Source organism: Helianthus annuus, chromosome 9, assembly GCF_002127325.2.
Source record: "Helianthus annuus cultivar XRQ/B chromosome 9, HanXRQr2.0-SUNRISE, whole genome shotgun sequence".
Lineage (NCBI taxonomy): Eukaryota > Viridiplantae > Streptophyta > Magnoliopsida > Asterales > Asteraceae > Helianthus > Helianthus annuus.
This window is the reverse complement of record NC_035441.2, coordinates 54,299,859-54,319,931: the sequence shown is the minus strand read 5'-3', so window position 1 is coordinate 54,319,931 and position 20,073 is coordinate 54,299,859. Positions and strand designations below refer to the sequence as shown.

General features: G+C 37.6%; 1 protein-coding gene across 1 annotated transcript in view; it reads left to right on the top strand.

Moving 5' to 3' along the window:
* Positions 1-6,766, top strand: part of LOC110875768 (uncharacterized protein DDB_G0286299-like) — a 34,423-nt gene extending 27,657 nt beyond the window's left edge. Inside the window, exons 2-4 of the mRNA XM_022123971.1 lie at positions 2,288-2,299; positions 2,445-3,005; positions 6,752-6,766. Of these exons, the coding sequence (XP_021979663.1) occupies positions 2,288-2,299; positions 2,445-3,005; positions 6,752-6,766 (588 nt within the window). The remainder of the gene's footprint in view (positions 1-2,287; positions 2,300-2,444; positions 3,006-6,751) is intronic.
* The last annotated feature ends 13,307 nt before the right edge of the window (positions 6,767-20,073 follow it).

Below are 20,073 nucleotides of genomic sequence, written 5' to 3'. Positions count from 1 at the left end.
GTTATGCTATGTGAAACATATGTACTCTGTGATGCGAATTAGTTTAACAAAAACGTTATGATCAAGTCTCATCTATTCTTTGTTTAAATCCTTAGATGTCATCGAGCCGTCTTTCCAACCCTCACAATAAGGATAACATCCAGAAGAAGATGATGTCTTTCATGGCCGATCAGATCGCGCGTATTGTTCCCAAGATTGTCACTGAAATTCAGGGTTCAAACACTCCTCCCTCCTCTGTTGACTCGAAAGCGATCCAACATAAGCATGTGAGCTTCAACTACAAACACTTTGTCTCCTGCAACCCTAAGCCTTATTTCCACATTATTTATCAAATGATCTTCCACCACAACTATATTTGTGGTGGTATTAATGTGTTGGTGCAGTCATCTGTCGTCTTCGTCTAATGTCGAGTCTCAGTTTCGTTGCGGACCTGATCAGGCATGATGTCATCATATATAACGATGACATCATATCAATGACATCATGCTTTACAACTTCACGTGATAATCTCATGAGCATACAAATCAAATTTTCATGTCCATATAAGACAAAGTATATTTGGTCCAATAGAATGGTGCCATTTGATGGACCAATGAGAAGATATCATGTGAAGAATGGTCCAGTAGAAGATAGCCGTTTGAATGACCAATTACATGAAGACTTCCGTTTGAAAGAGTCATCGTTTGAGGCACTTCGTTTGAAGCCTGCCGTTTGAAAGTTATTGTAATCGTTTGAAGCATGTTCAAACGATAGGTAGGCTAGTATAAATACCATTCAAACTGTCAACATTTGTAACGATTGGAAATTTGATACCGAGGTGCTGCCGGTATTTCCTCTCACTGTAAACGTTGTCAATTGATTATAAAAGAGGATTAAAGTGTAGTTCAGGCTGTTTTGTAGTGCGTTTCTTAGTTTCCGCCTCTGAAACGTACGAGAGCTCTTCCGAACGACTCATTCAGGTCGAAACCGATCCTACAAGTGGTATCAGAGCTCAGGAAGAAGAGTTCTATACAATTCAGCTGCAACTTCTACTTCTACACCTTTCTTTTTCGAATTTTTCAAGTTTTCACGGTTGAAATTGGCTGAAACTCTCACAATGTGTGTGTAATGGTAGTTTAACAAAGCCTTGAGAATCTCAGCCTAAAAATCGAAGTAAAAGTGATGAAAATCAACTAAAAATAAGTGTCCGTTTGAACGAGTACAGTGTCTGACCGTTTGAATTTGATGTTTATCGTTTGAAAATGTGTCCTATCGTTTGAAAATGTGACATCCGTTTGAAACATCGTTTGAAATGCACTTGATCGTTTGAAATTGGTCATGTACGTTTGAATCATCGTTTGAAGTGCACCGTTTGAAACCAATGACACGCCGCTTGAAACTGATACACCGCTTGAAAGTGCATTGATATTATCTTTTCATTTTATGTGATGTGAGGTCCAATTAAAAATATTCTAGAAAGGATCGGCCCTATCATAGTTGTTGCGGTTCAATTATGAAATGTAACAGATTGTTTGTCGGCTGCATGTGTATCAAGACAATCATGAAATGTTGACAATTTATATTGTCTGAGAGTTTGCATGTGAAAGTTTAAGTTGTCGGCCACATCAATTTTAAGGCCCAATCATCTCTTTGTTACACCAGCCCATGTTGTCAGTTCTTGTTTGTTTGTAGTGTATTCAATTGCCGCCCATTTAAAGGAAGGCCCAATCATCATCATGCATATATACATTGGCCCAATAGGATTAATGTAAACTTGTTACAACATTATTTGAATTGCTGAACCATTTCATTTGACCATAATTGTCGGCCCATGTGATTGGCCTTTATAAAGGTTCAATGGATTTCAAACCGTTGACGTTATTATTATAAAAAAATTTTAGCTCAATCACAGTTTAGATGATTAAGGTTTGTCGGCCCAATCACTGCGGCCCATGTGATCATAGTGAAGGTTACACTTAAAAGCTTGTTCCAGTTCGTCAGTGTGTTCCGGTCGCGTGAAATCGTGTGAAAGAAATCATTTCGATTGGAAGTTAGTTTCAGTTTGTATGGTTTGGAGTTCAAAAATTTTCAAAGGTCTATCACGTTGTCCGAAAGTTCATCAGATCGCACGTACTGAGTCTGATTGATTGAGTTTGATCCGAGTCATAGCAGTTCGCACAGTTTGTCAATCTTCAGTCCGTACAGAATAGTCATCAGTTCGAGTGATTCAGTTCGCATAGAGTATCACTTTGATTCTGTTGCTTTGATAAGTGTTTTAAACTGATTGTGTTTTGTTTGTTTGTTTCAGGTGTTTCACGAGGTGAATCATTTCATTCGAAAGGGGATCTAGTTTGAATTTGACATTTCATTTTAAGTGACTGTCTCGATAAACGTGTTTCCGAATCATGGACTTAAAATTCTTTAATATGACTAGTGAAACAGTTAATAGAATAAATGTATTAAAGGAAGAATTTGATTTGTTTTTAGGTTATCCAGGAGAAAGTACAAAGAGTATCATTGAGAGGTATATTCATCTTGTTCGCTTAATGTCTGAGAAGGGTATTCAGAAAAAACCAAATGAATGGGTTAAGAGATTAGCCAATTCCATACCTCAACAAGAATGGGGTACATATCTGTTGGAGTTAAAAAGAAATGGAGAATACTCTAGATTGTCAATTTGTCAATTCATTAAAAAGCTTGAAGAACAAATGGAGAACAATGATGTGAATAAGAAGAATCAAGAAGAAAAATCCGTTTCATCCGATGAAAGTTCAGAAGAATCAATTGTTGTTGATCAAACATCAACTGATTCTGGTTCTTCAGATGAAAGTTCCGAAAGAGCATTCGTTTTTTATCAAACATCATCTGACTCTAGTTCTTCAGATGATAGTTCTGACAAATCAGTAGAGTTTGACCAATCACCAACTGATAATAGTAGTGTTAATGAGAAGATTATTGAAGCAGAAAAGGTGACTGAAGCTAAGAAAGTTGTGGAGGTTGAAAAAAGAGTTGAAGTCGAGAAGATCGTTGAAGTCACAAAACCCTGTCTTACATGTTTAGAGTCTTGTAAACAATGTATAGAAAAAGATGAGAGGTTTAGTGAGTTAGAAAAGTTGAAAGAACAGTTGTTATTTGATGTAAAGAATTTGAAAAAGTCATATGATGTATTGAACAAGCATGTAAATAGTTTGGAGAAGACTAACTCAGAAAGAGAAAAAGCTTTGAAGATGCTAAATGCAACAATGATGACAAAGCAGAAAGAGATCAACATGTACATAGAAGAATGTGCAAAGTGGAAGAAAGAGTTGGAGAATGAAGCAGCAGAGAATGAAAGAATCAGAAGATTGCTGCAAAGTTACAAAGGTTGTGACTACAAAATCGATAGAATTTATCCGACAGTTGAAGGTTTTGAGGCATTTAAAGATGAACATCCAAAGAAGAAGAAGGATACTGGTAAGAAACAGGGTGTCTGTTATAATAAGTGTCCGCCTCCGATTTGGGAAGGGTACTCGCCTAGAAAACCTAACGAGGAAGAACTAAAACAGGCGGTCAATATTAAGTTAGAATCCGAGATAACCGATGTTTTACCAGACAATATTGACGTCACGTTCACAGCGTCCGACACAGATCATGAGTCTGAACTGATAAAACGAGTGGTCGATCAGGTGTTGGATAAGGATGAGGAGTCAGAGTCAAAGTCCGAGTCCGAAAGTTCGTGTCAGTCAGTCAGGAGTTCGAGTTCGTCTGAAAAGAGTTCTAAATCATCGGGAAAACGGGTTTATAGTAAAGAATTTTTGCTATCAAAATCTAATTTGAATGATGAAACATTTGAAGTTGTGTATACTTTGAATGGTTCTGACAAATTATATTTTGATAAAGAGTTTCCAATAAGAGGTGTTAAACCAGAAATGATTAAAAAGGTTTTCAAACTAACAGAAATTAATATTTCTGAAATAAAAGATGAAAACCTTATTGTAAAACCTAAATATTACACCTCAAGAGTTCAACAACGACTAAACAAGAAAAAAAGGTTACAATTCTGGTTCGGGTTTTCAAAAGAAATCAAACCAAAATCGTAGCTACAAAAAGAAAGGACTTGGTTTTACTCCACCAGAAAACTATAAAAACGGAAAATTTTCTAAAACAAATACAAAATTTGTTTCAAGTACTAGCTCAGAAGAGGAAGCTAAAAGCACATTCTGGAGACAAACAAACCAAGAATTTCTTGTCGAGAAGAGAAAGAATGGAGCTTACGTGAAGAGAGAAACCAGAACTTGTTTCCGATGCAATGAAGCCGGTCACATTGCATGGAACTGTCCGAAAGCAACAAACACAAAACAGGGAGTTTCTGGAAAACTGAAACAAGTTGTTGTTGATAAAACCGAACCACCAACTGAACAATTTAAAGTTTTCAAAAATTCAACATTTGAAGTTTGATGTTGAGAAAGCATTTAATGGGAAAGTAAAGAAGATTTTCGGAAAGATGGTCAATGGGAAGGTGAAAGGGGCAAAAGACTTTTATGCTACAAAGAAAGCAACTGACACCCCAACCAAGTCTGAATTGAAATCACCCAAGGTTGGTCAGGCTTGGGTGGACATTTTCTTCGATTGAAAAACCTGACATGCCGGAGATCCCAAGTTTGTAATAGTGGATCAGGAATCGGCATCATTCATGTATTATGAGTTTGTATGAAAAATTCTTAAAATTGTTAAAAATTTACAGGTTAAAGGACTACGCCGGAGCTTCCAGGTTGGTAAGTGAGAAGCAGGAATCGGCATTCTGATTGGTAAAATGGTTTGTGTAGAAGTGACATACCTACAAGTGATATTGTTTGGTTATTTTTACAAGTGGTACAGGTTGCTTGATTGCAAACAGTGAATCAAGGACATTAAGTTGTACTTGATTTACTACATTTGATAAAACTGACAAGATGATGAACCATATCCCCGTACTTAACCAAGTGGTAAACTTACAAGTGGTAAAAACAAACTCATTTTTCGGAAAAATCATTTTGATTAAAACAAACTTAAGTGTTTTGAAATCATAATGAGAAAATGGTTTGTGATAGGGGGAGTTCAGATTGTTTATGCCTAGTGAATGGCGAATTGATGCGATTTGATATCGGTTGTCATATTTCTGTACAGTTTGTTTTCAATTTTCTTTAATGTGTTTGCATTTTAGGGGGAGTAGAAATTTCAGAAAATCCAAAAACATTAGAAAATTTGAAAAAGCAAAAAACATGATAAAATCAAAAATGAGTTTCGTTGTGAAAAGAGGAAATGATAGTACATCAGTGAGCTGTCACAACATGCTAAAGAAATGTAAAGTAAAAATGTGATAAACAATCTCACTGTGGATATGCCAGTAGGTTTTTACACATTTAGTAGATTGTGACGAGATATAAACCTAAATTCAAACTTGCTTATTCTGTGGGTTAACAAAACTGCTTGGATATATAGGTAACCCCTGAAATCCTGTTTGAAAGATCCCTTATTCTGAGATACTAGGTCTTTATGCTCAGTGATATCTGGGGTATTATCCCGGGACTTCTGCTGTATGGATGTACTGACCTAGTCCCCGGATAATACTTTCTGCAAATGCTTGAAAAGCGCCGCCCTCAGCAAATCGATGAAACAATAAAATTGATAGTCATTGCTGTTGTAAAAAAGATCCTCTAAAGGGGACCCACCAAAAGTCGAGTCGTCATCTCTCTGCTGAACGGAAGTTCTGACCTGAGCTCTCACGGTTTCGCACCTAACCCCTTACAAATATCATCTGTGGTATACTCACCTGTAAGACTGAATATTGGGATCTGGATACGGGAGTATATTCAAGTAGTGGGACACACGGATAAGTTTAAGTGCTTAAAACATTAATATCGTATCTCGGATCAATTGAACTTTGTGTGAAAATTTCTGTGGACCGTTATACTGACAATCTAGGTGAATTGTTTAAAACTTAAAATGAAATGAAGCTTAACGGTGTTGGTGATATGTCTCATAAACTGATATGATCCTCTTACACGAACTCACAAAAATATTGTTTGTAAATATTTCTTTACTGCATTTCATATTTCTTTCAGAAAATCCAAAAAGATTTTGTGTGTGTTTTAGCATAAACTTTTGAAAAATTCAAAAAGATTTTCAACAACTGATATTGGAAAGCTAATTTTCAAAATTCCGAGTGCTAAACATGATAAGCAATATTTGAGGGGGAGTGTATGTTTGGAATTAAAAGTTTTCATAATCTACCCTTTCGAGTGGTTCATCAATATCTGTGTTTATTTTGAATGAGAGTCTGAATTAGTGCATGTGTTTATGTTTGAGATATATATGTGAGAGAAATTTACTTTGGGGTAGAGTTTTTGCAGGATAAGATGAAAAGCTGTGAGATGGAAAGACAGACAACGATCCTAATGCTGATGATGCTGATGATCTGAAGAAATGCCAGCATATCGCAAGGGGGAGTCTGAAGACCTGGAAGAAAAGACTGAGAGTGAAGTCCAGAGACAGATCAAGACTTAAGATGGTGAAGACTCGACACTTAAGACTCGTCAACATCTGAGGGGGAGTCTGTTGGTGCAGTCATCTGTCGTCTTCGTCTAATGTCGAGTCTCAGTTTCGTTGCGGATCTGATCAGGCATGATGTCATCATATATAATGATGACATCATATCAATGACATCATGCTTTACAACTTCACGTGATAATCTCATGAGCATACAAATCAAATTTTCATGTCCATATAAGACAAAGTATATTTGGTCCAATAGAATGGTGCCATTTGATGGACCAATGAGAAGATATCATGTGAAGAATGGTCCAATAGAAGATAGCCATTTGAATGACCAATTACATGAAGACTTCCGTTTGAAAGAGTCATCGTTTGAGGCACTTCGTTTGAAGCCTGCCGTTTGAAAGTTATTGTAATCGTTTGAAGCATGTTCAAACGATAGGTAGGCTAGTATAAATACCATTCAAACTGTCAACATTTGTAACGATTGGAAATTTGATACCGAGGTGCTGCCGGTATTTCCTCTCACTGTAAACGTTGTCAATTGATTATAAAAGAGGATTAAAGTGTAGTTCAGGCTGTTTTGTAGTGCATTTCTTAGTTTCCGCCTCTGAAACGTACGAGAGCTCTTCCGAACGACTCATTCAGGTCGAAACCGATCCTACATAATGTGGTGATCTATATATTCTGAGTTTTACCCCTCGAATATTCATTTTACGACTGCGTAAGGATTCGTCGTCACGTTTTAAACGGCGAATTTACATAAAAGATGTTAAAATGTTTTATTTCTTGAAATGTTTTAACAAACTAGAAGTTTAAAGTGTATGATTCCGTGTTTCGAGTCTGCGTTAAAACTAGTTTCCCGTTCAATAAGTATCAAGTATCAAAGTTTCTTGTTCAATAAAGAATCAAAGTTTCTTGTTTAACCAAGCATCAAAGTTTCTCGTTCCATAGGTATCAAGTATCAAAGTCTCTTGTTTAATAAGTATCTAGCATAACAAGTGTCAAGTTTCAAGATTCGAGTCTCAAAGTATCACAAGAGTCTAGTATCCCAAGAGTCAAGTATTACAAGAGTCAAGTATCACAAGAGTCAAGTATCACATAGCGTAAAAGTTTCACATAGAGTCAAAGTTTCACATAGTTTAACACAATTAAGACTCAAATAGTATCATTAAGCATCACAAGGACGAGACTTGCCAAAAGTTAAAAGTTTCGAAATGCAGGGCGTTACAATTTATGCTCAGAAATGTTTCAAAATTCAGAAAAATAATTTAAAACAATGAGATTCCTTGGTCCAAAAATCTGCAGAGTGATGACCATGGGGCCGTGCCCAGCGGGCACGGGGCCGTGGCCGGAGTTACCTTTTCATAAATTTGAAAATTTTGACTTGTTTTCTTCGAATGTCGAGCCAAAATAGTGGAACATCTTCAGCTCACTAAAGAAACAATCAAAGGGGGAGAAGAACATCGGTGGAGGACTCCTTGGTCAACTATGTGTATGCCGTGCGAGAAGCCATTGATGAGATGACGTCCGTGGAAGAAGCCTTAACTGACCGTATTAATCATTTGATGGTGGGGTTAGAGGGTTGCCTTCAAGAAGTCAACCTTTTGCACCAAAGGTTGAATATTCTTGCATCACCTCCCATGGTGCCAATTGTCACGCAAGGAGGATGGAATTTCATGCCGGAAATCATTATTCTAGCCGGGTGGAATGTCATACCTCCGGAACCTCCTCTAGACATACTAAACGGGGTTCCGGTAGCCGTTGCGCCTCCCCCACAAGACATTGTGGAAAATGAGCCTGCCTTCTTTCTCCCTAAGGAGATAGAGGAATGGCTCAATGACATTTGAGGGACATCCTCCGGTTTCGAGTTCTAAAAGCCATTAAACTCTGGAAAGTCATTCCCAGGTTTTTATCATTCTTATGATGTAAAACATCTAGGGTAGAACTCCATAGGGATTTAGATTTCTTGCATTTTATGACCTATCTATCTTAGGACCTTTATAGTTTTTCATTTTTAGGACTTTTATTTTAATTTTTAGGAACCATGTATTTCTCACTCTTAAATGAATGATGGTTTAAGTTATCAAATGGTGTTTGGATGATGTTATAATGGTTTAATAAACAAGAAAAGATGGAGGTTACCAAGGGAATGTTAAAACCACACCCGATGCACGAAAACAGAGCCTCCCGATAAGTTTTCTAGCATTACAGCAAGTTCAGCATGGGGCCGTGCTCAGCCGAACACGCCCCGTGCCCAGGCTCTGCAGAAATTTGCCCAGTTCAGGTAACTGGCCACGGGGCCGTGCTCACTGAATACGCCCCGTGGCCTGCCTTCTATTTAATTATGTTACTGGCAATCAGACCACAGTGCCATGCCCGGACCACACGGGGTCGTGGCCAGACGCCCAATATCATAAAAATTTGTTTTTCAACACGCTTTTACACATTCAATCAACCTAAAAACTTATTTTTGGGACACATTGAGGACAATGTGTAATTTAAGTGTGGGGGGATGCTAAAACCTTGAATCTTGCAAGTCCTAATAACAAGCCTTACACAAAACTCTATTGGAACCGCTAATCACTCCAATTTTTTTTCAAAAATTTTCATTTTTTTTACTTGTTTTGATTTATTTTGGGAATAACAAGTTCTGAAAAGGTCATATATTTACAAATTTACAACCGAAAGCGTTGTAAGAAAAAGAACCAAATAAGAAAATTATGAAAAGGCATGACAAATCTAATTAAAATTTGATTATATATACTTGATCACATTATAAACCCATTCCCACAACAAGTGAGTTTTGAGCCTTTATTGAGCATACAAGCATATATCTTAAACTAAATCCTCATTTTTCGTTTCTTGTGTGAATAGCCGCTTGGTTCTTACAACTCTAGAACTTGCCACGACCATACATTCCCGGTCCTTACCAACTTGAACCCAAGTAAGTAAATGATAGAGGCATTAGGACTAACCCATTTTCCATTCAACACCATTGTTTTTCATTTTTTATCACCTACCCAAAATCCCCCTAATTAACCCCTTTGAGCCTAAACCTTTTCATTTCAAAACCCACAAAACAAACACCATTTACCCACCAAAACCCTTTTTCTTTTTCAACCCTTTGTTTTAGTAAAGAGCCCGGTTATCTTGTGACTATCAAAAAAAAAAAAAATGAATGTCTTGCAATAAACAAACAAGTTCCTCAAAGAACTCTTGTTTGAATATGCTTAGTTTGAATAAAAGTCACAAAAAACAAAAAGTTTTACGACGACCGACGCTTTTTACGCTTTTCGCCATTTTTACTAACCACTAACCAAAACCACCTACCCTTAGCCCAAGCCTAACCCTTTCCCAAAGTCCTCTTGATATTTACAAAGGTTTATAGTTAAAAAAGAGGATGTTTGATCGCTTGGCAAGCATATGGTAGAAATAAGTTCCATGTCGGTCTCGAGTGTTTCACAAAAATACATCTTCGGCCGAGTGTTGAGTGATCTCCCGTGAGGTATGTGAACTTGTATATAAATGGAATTTTAAAGAGGCATGTTATGCCCAAATAAGTAATTTTTTTTATTAAATGTTCTAAATAAATCATGACGAATAGGATTGTCAATAAAATTAAAATAAAACCCAACAAAAATCTTGGATTCCCGACACTCAAGAGGAGCCCAAAACTTCTCCTTTACCTCTTCCATTTGGGTGTGTAAGCCACATATTAAAGAGTTTTGCTTGAGGACAAGCAAAGATTCAAGTGTGGGGGTATTTAATGTGTGCCAAATGTAACATATAAATTACATCAAATGAGGCATAAAACTAACCCTTTTTTAGTACTAATGTTGGAAAAAAAGTGTTTTTTGTCTTCCTTTTGAATTTACAAGACTAAATGAGCTTAAACGAACAAAAGGAATAAATATACAGCCAAAACCAACATAAATACAAACAAAATGAATAAACATGACATGCCCGACCCCTCGGCAGCGTCCCCAAAAGCAAAAACAAGGCAACAAAAGACTGACCACGAGGTTGTGTGTCGCAACCCCCGGCCCCTAATCACGTGGGAAGGGGCGACCGCGAGCTCAGATTCCGTGGTATCGGTGTTTATCAGTTTGGCAGCGGAATTTACATCAGAACCGTAGTTAGGAAATATTTTGTCAGAGTAAAATACCACATTTTTATAATATAAAATACATGGGAACCAAGTTTCCATTACAAACATTTTTATAGGGATAAACCCTATTTAATTGAAATAAAACATCTTCTTTATTTAGGTAACGTTTATAGTCACTTTTTCAAGCCTTCAGTGCTGTCCAGGTGGCTTCTATTTGGTTTTCACATTTTGTTACTTGAAACGTGTTTAAAAATATTTTATCAGCAAAAAATACTGGCGAGTGAATCCCAACTTAATCAAAATAGGTTTTATCATTGTACAGCATTGAGGGCGATCACGCAATTACATTTGTTTATTTTTCTACCTTAATTATCACCCACGGTACTGTCAACCCGACTTGTGGTCATGTTAATACTCACAGTGTAGTAACAAATTTTGTATAAAAACCCCAATATACCGACTATAATTGTAGAATCACAAATACTCAATCACTGTTAATTATAATTTAAAACAATTGAGGTTTTGTAAAAACAGTTCACAAAAAGGTTTCATAAAAAGGTGGATTACTCACATTGCTACTTTAGGTATTTCCTTTGTGACTTCCTGGTTATAATCTATTAATAAAACAATGTACACGCATTAGTATAATAACCCAATTTACATTAGTTATACCCTCCCCGAGACAAAAACTACAACGACTACGTTGGGCAGAGGCTCGACAGGCGTTACGGAGCACTAGATCAATCGGACAGCGTATCTAATACGTAACCGGGGGTTATGATACTTACATCGAGGTAGAGCTTCGATATTTTAGTGGGTATAACACCCGGGTATTACTTATACTATCAGAAATTGAGAGAGAGAATTATATTTTGAACGGTTTCGACCGAATGCCGAACCCATCTATTTATAGTGCCTGATCTTGACTTCCTCGCGGCCCGCGAAAGAGATATAATAGGCCGTCGGGCCCCGCGAGCTAGGCTACCTAGGCCGTAGCCTTGACCAATCATCAGCAAGGCTTGACACGCACATGCCACATGGCAGCTCCGGGTTCTGCTACTAGTCCCTTTGCTCGCGCCCCGCGACAGACTTAGAGGAGTCTGTTGCTCCCCGCCAGAGACCAATAACTTTTGTTGTTATTTAATTTTTATAAAAATAAAGGTATTTAGGGCCACTTTACGTATACGGGGTGTATTTTAGGGCGTATAGGGTCGTTCTAAATATTTTAGGAAGGGTTGTTATATCCTCCTCACCTTGTTTTAAAACTCGTCCTCGAGGTCTACTGGAATAGGTGTGGATATTTCCTCTGCATCTCTGATTCAACCTCCCATGTATACTCTGGTCCTCTCTTGGAATCCCATTTTACTTTAACTAGAACCAATCTCTTGTGTTTGAGATTCTTGACTTTTCTTTCTTCAATATGTAGAGGATTCTCTACGAACTTAAGTTTCTCATTTACCTCTATGTCCTTAAGAGGTACTACTAATGATTCATCGGCTAAACACTTTTTTGAGATTACATACATGAAATACATCATGTATTCCTGCCATTTCCTCTGGCAGTTGTAGCTGATATGCTACAGGTCCTATTCTTTTAATAATCTCAAAAGGTCCAACATACCTGGGGCTTAGCTTTCCTCTCTTGATGAATCTTACCACTCCTTTCCAAGGAGCAACTTTTAATAATACTTTGTCTCCTACCTGGAATTCCAACGGTTTTCGCCTGTTATCATCATAACTCTTTTGTCGATCACATGCTGCTTTTAGTCTTTCCTTGACTTGAATAATTTTGTTTGTTGTCTCTTGTACTATTTCTGGTCCAGACAATTGCTTTTCTCCAATTTCTACCCAACAGACTGGAGTTCGGCACTTTCGTCCATAAAGTGCTTCGAATGGTGCAGCATTGATACTGGTATGATAACTATTGTTGTAGGAAAATTCTATCAATGGTAAGTGATCGTCCCAATTTCCTCCGAAATCAATTACACAGGCTCTAAGCATATCTTCCATTGTCTGAATTGTCCTTTTGCTTTGTCCATCCGTTTGAGGATGATAAGCGGTGCTTAGATTAAGCTTGGTTCCCATTGCTTTTTGGAAACTTGTCCAAAAATGAGAAGTAAAATGGCTATCTCTATCAGAAACAATTAGTAAAGGAATTCCATGTAATGAAACTATTTCATTTACATATAACTTAGCTAATTGTTCCATATTGAAGGTTTCCTTCATCGATGGGAAATGAGCAGACTTGGTTAATCTGTCTACAATCACCCAGATTGTATCATTACCTTTTTGTGTCTTGGGTAATTTGGTAACAAAATCCATTGTTATCAATTCCCATTTCCATATTGGCACTTCTAATTATTGTAATAAACCTGAGGATTTCTGATGTTCAGCTTTAACCTGGGAACAGGTTAGAAACTTGGCAACATAAGCTGCTATATCCTTTTTCATTCCTATCCACCAGAAATTATTTCTTAAGTCTTGATACATCTTATCACTACCGGGATGTATCGTGTACTTAGACTTATGGGATTCTTCTAATATTCGGTGGCGTAGGTTTCCTTGTTTGGGTATCTAAATTCTTTTCTTATGGAATCTTCATATTCCATCTATTCCTTGTTCTAATTCCTTAATCATTCCTTTCAATTTTTCAGTATCATCCTTGATTACTGATTCCTGTACTTCTCTAATCTATTCATTTAAATCTATTTGCAAATTTAATTTAAGAGAACGTACTCTTTTTGGCTTTTCATGATACTTTCGACTGAAAGCATCGACTACTACATTAGCCTTTCCTGCATGGTACTGGATATTACAATTATAATCACTAAGAATTTCCATCCAGCGTCTCTGTCTCATATTTAACTCCTTTTGCCCAAAAACATATCTTAAAATCTTATAATCAAGGAAATTTGGTAAACTTACTACCGTAAAGGTAATGTCTCCAAATTTTCAGGGCAAAAATTATGGCTCCTAATTCTAAATCATGGGTTGAATAGTTTTCTTCATGATTCTTAAGTTTTCTAGATGCATAGGCTATAACCTTTTGACGTTGCATCAACACACATCCATAACCTAACTCAGAAACGTCACAATAGACTACAAAGTCTTCAGTTCCTTCTGGTAATGCTAATATGGGTGCGTTGATTAATCTTTGCTTAAAAATTCTAAAGGCTTCTTCCTGTTTTGGTCCCCATTCAAACTTAACTGATTTACATATCAGTTTTGTTAAGGGGATAGCTATTCTAGAAAAATCTCGGATAAACCGTCTATAATAACCGTCCAGTCCTAGAAAACTTCTAACCTCTGTTGGTGATTCTGGGACTTTCCATTTAGTAATCGCCTCGATATTTGTGGGATCCACATGAATTCCTTCATGATTAACTAGATGTCCAAGGAATTGCACTTCTTCTAACCAAAACTCACATTTCGAAAATTTAGCATAAAGCTTTTCTTTTCTCAATAAGGTAAGGAGTGCATGCAGATGCGTTGCATGTTCCTCTTTACTCTTAGAGTAAAAGAGAATATCATCTATAAAGACAATTATGAATTTATCCAAATATGGTTTACATATTCGGTTCATCATGTCCATAAATGCAGCTGGGGCATTGGTTAAACCAAATGGCATGACAGTAAATTCATAATGGCCATACCTTGTCTTGAAAGCGCTCTTAGGAATGTCCTCTTCCTGTACCTTTAATTGATGATATCTTGAGCGTAAATCAATCTTAGAGAAGAATCGAGCTCCTTGCAATTGATCAAACAGATCATCGATTCTTGGTAATGGGTACCGATTTTTAATCGTGACCTTGTTCAATTCTCGGTAATCAATGCACAAGATCGGTGCTCCCCATGGCGATGAACTTGGCTGTATGAATCCTTTTTCCAAATGTTCGTCCAATTGTTTCTTCAGTTCTTGCATTTATGTTGGTGCCAAATGGTAGGGTGCCTTAGCAATTGGTGTTGTCTCTGGTAGCAGGTGAATTCTAAATTCGACTTCCCTGTCCGGGGGTAGTCCTTGTAGCTCTTCTGGAAAGTGGAAACACATCTGAGAATTGAGATACTACGGGGATATCTTTCAATTCTTTTCCTTTAGTGTTAATGATTATGGAAACCATATACAGTAGTGATCCTTTCCTTGCACAGCTTACTATTTTCATCACAGAGACGAATTTCGTAGATCTAGATGGCTTATCTCCTTTAATTGTGATCTTTTCACCTTTTGGTGAATTTACTTGGATTGACTTTTGATCACATAGAATACTGGCTTTATTGGCTACTAACCAATCCATTCCTAATACAATATCAAATCCAGCCAGATTCATTGGGTAAAATTAGCAATAAAATTTTGGTTTAAAATTTCTATTCTTGCTCCCTGTAAGATTTCAGTGACCTTAATGGATTCCCCATTTGCTGTCTCTACCACATTCTTGTTGAAGTTTAGTTAATGGTTGATTGAGAAGTTTGCAAAATGAAGTATTAATAAAACTTTGGTTCGCACCAGAGTCAAGTAATACTTTAGCAAAAACATCATTAACTAAAACGTACTTGCAATCACGTCCGGAATCATCTTTGCTTCTTCGACTGTCAGAACAAATGCTCTAGCATTTTTAGTAGTCTTGTTGCTCATGGCTGGAGCTAGTTTCGAACAGTTTGGCTTAATATGTCCCTTTTCTCCACAGTTGAAGCATACTCCATTACCGGGTTTCTTCCTACAGTCTTCTTCCTTATGTCCTTCTATCTTTTAGAAATTACAGTATGTGGAGCATCTTCCTGAATGCTTCTTCTTGCAGGCCTTTCAGTAAGGTGTAGAAGTAGAAATTTTTCCCACGATTGGAATTTCCGTAGCGAAATTTCTGGGTAAGCTTCTGGACTAGGTTCTTCCTCTGGTTTTCTTCTTGTGTACGTACTAGTTCACCAGTCAAGGTATTTGCTAGTTCTACAGCTTCCTCTATGGTTTGTGGTCTAGTTGCCTTGACTACGTGTCTAATCTCACTGATTAATACCCAGATATAACGGGAGATTAATACCGGTTCTGGTGAAACTAAGGTTGGCACTATTCTAGCATATTCAAAGAATACAGTAGTGTAACCCTTACAGTCTACTCCAGTCATTCTATGGTTCAAGAACTTATTAGCTATCTGTTCTTTTTCATTAAGAGGACAAAATTTCCTTTCAACCATATTCTTAAACTTCCCCTAGACTAGAGAATAGTGTTCCACCATTCTAGAGTTGCGTTCTTAAACAGATTGGAAGCAAACATGATTTTGTCTTCCTCTGCACGCTTGCTTATTTTTAAGACTGCCTCAATCTTTTCTATCCAACGCAGAGCTGCAATGGCTCCTTCATTGCCTGAGAATTCTATAGGTTTACAAGACCAGAATTCTTTGTAAGAACAACCATAAGACATGGTTCTTCTTCTTTTTGGAATAGGCAATTGAAGTAACGGTCCATTGTTTACGCTGTGACTGGGTTCAGTAGGTGGTCATTTACTTCCACTATTACTTTTATTATTTTCCGCTTACTTAACCGTTTTGACAATATATGGCATTGCGTCTATAATCCCTTGTGCCACTATGTGTTGGACGACACTGTTATCTAATTAGTTTCCGTTATTATCGTTATTCGGATTTTCTTGATTCACTTCGTTGTCCATCTGGATTCTAAACATTTACCAAGTATTAATATCTGATGTGTGTCGCTGTGTATATATTTTTGATGAGTATTTAAGCCCTTTTTACACTTTTAGCCAAGTTTTAAATTTATAAAACACGATATTCACTAACACTAAACACACATATGGGCAAGTGCACCCATCGTGGACGTAGTATAGTGTTGGTAAGATACCGAGGTCGTCCAAGGACACAAGAGCTTTTAATACCGGTTTATCCTCAACGTCTAATCAAATCAAAAAGGTTAGAAAAATGTTTTAAACTAAGAAAAATAAAAACTAACTAAATGCTGAAAATAAAAAATAAAATAAAAACAGATAGACAAGATGAATCACTTGGATCCGATACGTGTATTAGTATAACCTTTGATTATTTTCGCACTTTTACACTTGTTTAAGAGATTATCTTAGTTATTGTAGTAGGCCCCTCTTTTGAAGGCGACGTTACCCTCAACCCAGTAGTTTGAGTCAGCAAGGATACAATCCTAAAGGGTCGGATTATTGAAAGATAATGAAGTAAGTTATTAATGCAAATTATGGTAGGCCCCGCTTTTGGCGGTGACGTTACCCTCGGCTAAGTAGTCTGAGTCAGCAGGGATACAGTCCTAAATAGCCGGGTTATAGTATTAATAGTAGTTAACTTATGAGGGGGTCAAAGAGTTTGGATCCCCGCCATCCAATACCTATGGGCATTGAAGGAGATCCTACTAAATTTGACCCAGGTCCCAAGCAGGACCTCTAAACGCTGAACAAGGGCAAGACCCTTACCAAACCATTCCCTTAACCCCCGACCAGGTAGCCAACATACCTCCATATAGACCATGGAGATATGAATGGTGAAAATCTTTTATTTTATATAGACAGTAAAATAATGCCAAGACACCACGGATAAACGATAAGGAAAGATCACCTTCAACATAAGTAACTTGTTATTAAAGTCATTAATACAAAACCAAATAAAAAGTGCAAAAGATTAAAAATAAAAAGTATTATACTAAACACTTGTCTTCACCAAGTGATGTAAGAGACTTAGGCAAACATGGCCTTGATTGTCAAGAACTCTTACGATCAATCTTGGATCCCGAGACGACTCACACACTCTACGATGGACAATGGATGATGGTGGTGGATGATGGTGTTATGGTGGTGGTGGGTGGTGGATGAGGTGTGAGAGAGGTGGTGTGCCAAGGGATGAGAGAGAATGAAGCCAAGCTCCTCTATTTATAGGCTGAACAGAAGGCTGGACACGGCCCCGTGTCCGCTGGACACGGCCCCGTGCCCGTCTGACATTCTCTCACTTCATTAATTGTAATTGCGAATTACAATTAATGCGCCTGCTGTACTTTCACCACGCCCCCGTGCTCGCTGGACACGGCCCCGTGGTGGGCAATGGAAGCTTCTACTGGTTTGTCTTTTCTGCTGCTTCCTGGGCACGCCCCCGTGTTCGCTGGACACGGGGCGTGTTCAGACTCTGTTTCTTCTCCTTTGCCTTGGGAGGTGCCGTTGAGGGTCCGGGCAGTCCACTTTTGTTCCTTTTCTTGTATTTATGGTAGAATTAGCTGTCTTTTTGCTTCTTTTGTGATTTTGAGCTCATTTCATCCTGAAAATACAAAAGGAAGACAAAAACACTCTTTTTCCAACATTAGTACTTAAAAAGGGTTAGTTTTATGCCTTAATTGATGTGATTTATATGTTGCATTTTACACACATCAAATACCCCCACACTTGAACTTTTGCTTGTCCTCAAGCAAAACTCTTTAAATGTGGCTTACACTCCCAAATGGAATAGGTAGAAGAGAAGTTTTTTAGCTTGTCCTAGAGTGTCGGGAATCCAAGGTTTTTATAGGTTTTATTTTTATTTATTTACAATCCTATTCGTTATGATTTATTTTGAACGTTTCATAAGATGAATTACTTATTTGGGCATAGCATGCCTTATTAAAATTCCATTTATATACAAGTTCACATACCTCACGGGAGATCACTCAACACTCGGCCGAAGGTGTATATTTTTAGTGAATCACTCGAGAGCGGCACGGAACTTACGTCTTCCATAGGCTTGCCAAGCAATCAATCCTCCTCCTTTTTAACTTTTTACCTTTGTAAATATCAAGAGGACTTTTTGGGTGAAGGCTTGGGTTTAAAGGTGGGTGGTTGGTTAGTGGTTAGTAAAAAGGGCGAAAACCGTAACAAGCGTCGGTTTTCGTGAAGTACCTTATTTTTAGTGACTTTTTATTTTGAAGTATTTCTCCAAACAAGCTTTTGTAGCTTTTGTTTGTTTTTGACTTCATCATCAATATTTTTTTTTTATTTTTTTTTTGATCGTCACATAAAAAGGTGAGTTTACGAAAAAGCGAACTTGTTACTAAAAAAAATAAATAAAAAGGTTTTTGGTGGGTAAAAAGGGTTTTGGGGTAATGAAATGAAAGGTTTAGGCTCAAAGGGGCTATCTAGGGGGATTTTGGGTAGGTAAAAAAAATGAAAAATAATGGTTTTGAAAGAAAAAATGGTTAGTCCTAATGCCTCCATCATTTACTTACTTGGGTTTAAGTTGGTAAGGACCGGGAATGTATCGTCGTGGCAAGTTCTAGATTTGTAAGGACCGAGCGACTATTCACACAAGAAACGAAAAATGAGCATTTAGTCTAAATATGTGTATTTTTGTGCTCAATAAAGGCTCAAAACTCACTTTTGTGGGAATGGGTTTTTAATGTGACCAAGCATATATAATCGAATTTTTAACTCGACTTGTTATACCGTTTCATAATTTTCTTATGTTGGTTCCTTTTTTATCACGACGCTATCGGTTGTAAACTTGTAAAAATATAACCTTTTTAGAACTTGTTATTCCCAACTTAAACTAAGACAAGTAAATAAAAAAATGAAAAGTTTTTGAAAAAATTTGGGGTGTTTAGCGGTTCCAATAGAGTTTTGTGTAAGGCTTGTGTTTAGGATTTTGCAAAATTTCAAGTGTTTTAGCATCCCCCCACACTTAAATTACACATTGTCCTCAATGTGTCCAAAAATAATGTTTTTGGTTGATTAGAATGTATAAAAGTGGGTTAAAAAGCAAAGATTTATGTTACTGGCAGTCTGGACACGGCCCCGTGCCCATTGGACACGACCCCGTGGTGAACTGCCAGTAACGATAACTTACAGAAGCTGAACACGGGGGCGTGTCGGCTGGACACGACCTCGTGTCTGGCAAAAATTTGCAGGTCAGTAGCCAAACAGCAGATCTGGGAGATGAACACGGGGGCGTGTCGCCTGGACACGTCCCCGTGTGGACAGTCTGTTAGCCTGAAAAATAGGTTTTGTCTCTCTTTTTCTCCATCATGGGGCTGCAAGTGCTAATGTTTAGCACTCTAACCCTCGCATTGCACCTGTTTAAACACTAAATACCAACCAAACAAGCACAAACCATCCTAAATTACCATCGTCAAGCATCACAAATTAAAAATAAAACAAAGATAAAAAGTAGTTAGAGAAAGTAAATTGTTCGACAAATGGCACGCAGGCCATGAATTGTTTGATAGATAGAAGGGCACTTAAACCTGTGGGCTCATCACCAACCAGCCCCTTGTTCCTCCAAGCCTCCTACTCCATGTCTTCATCACTACCATCACCTCCACCCCCTTGCCTCGCCATGTACTCCCGGATGCTACCGATATCATATTGTATATCGTTAATGTTGCGTTCGATAGCTCCAACCCGGTGGTGTGTGTTGTTGGCGAGGTTGTAGGTGTTCCTTGAGCACATGAGGTTTTCCTGCAAAAGATCATGTAAACTTTGAAAGTTAG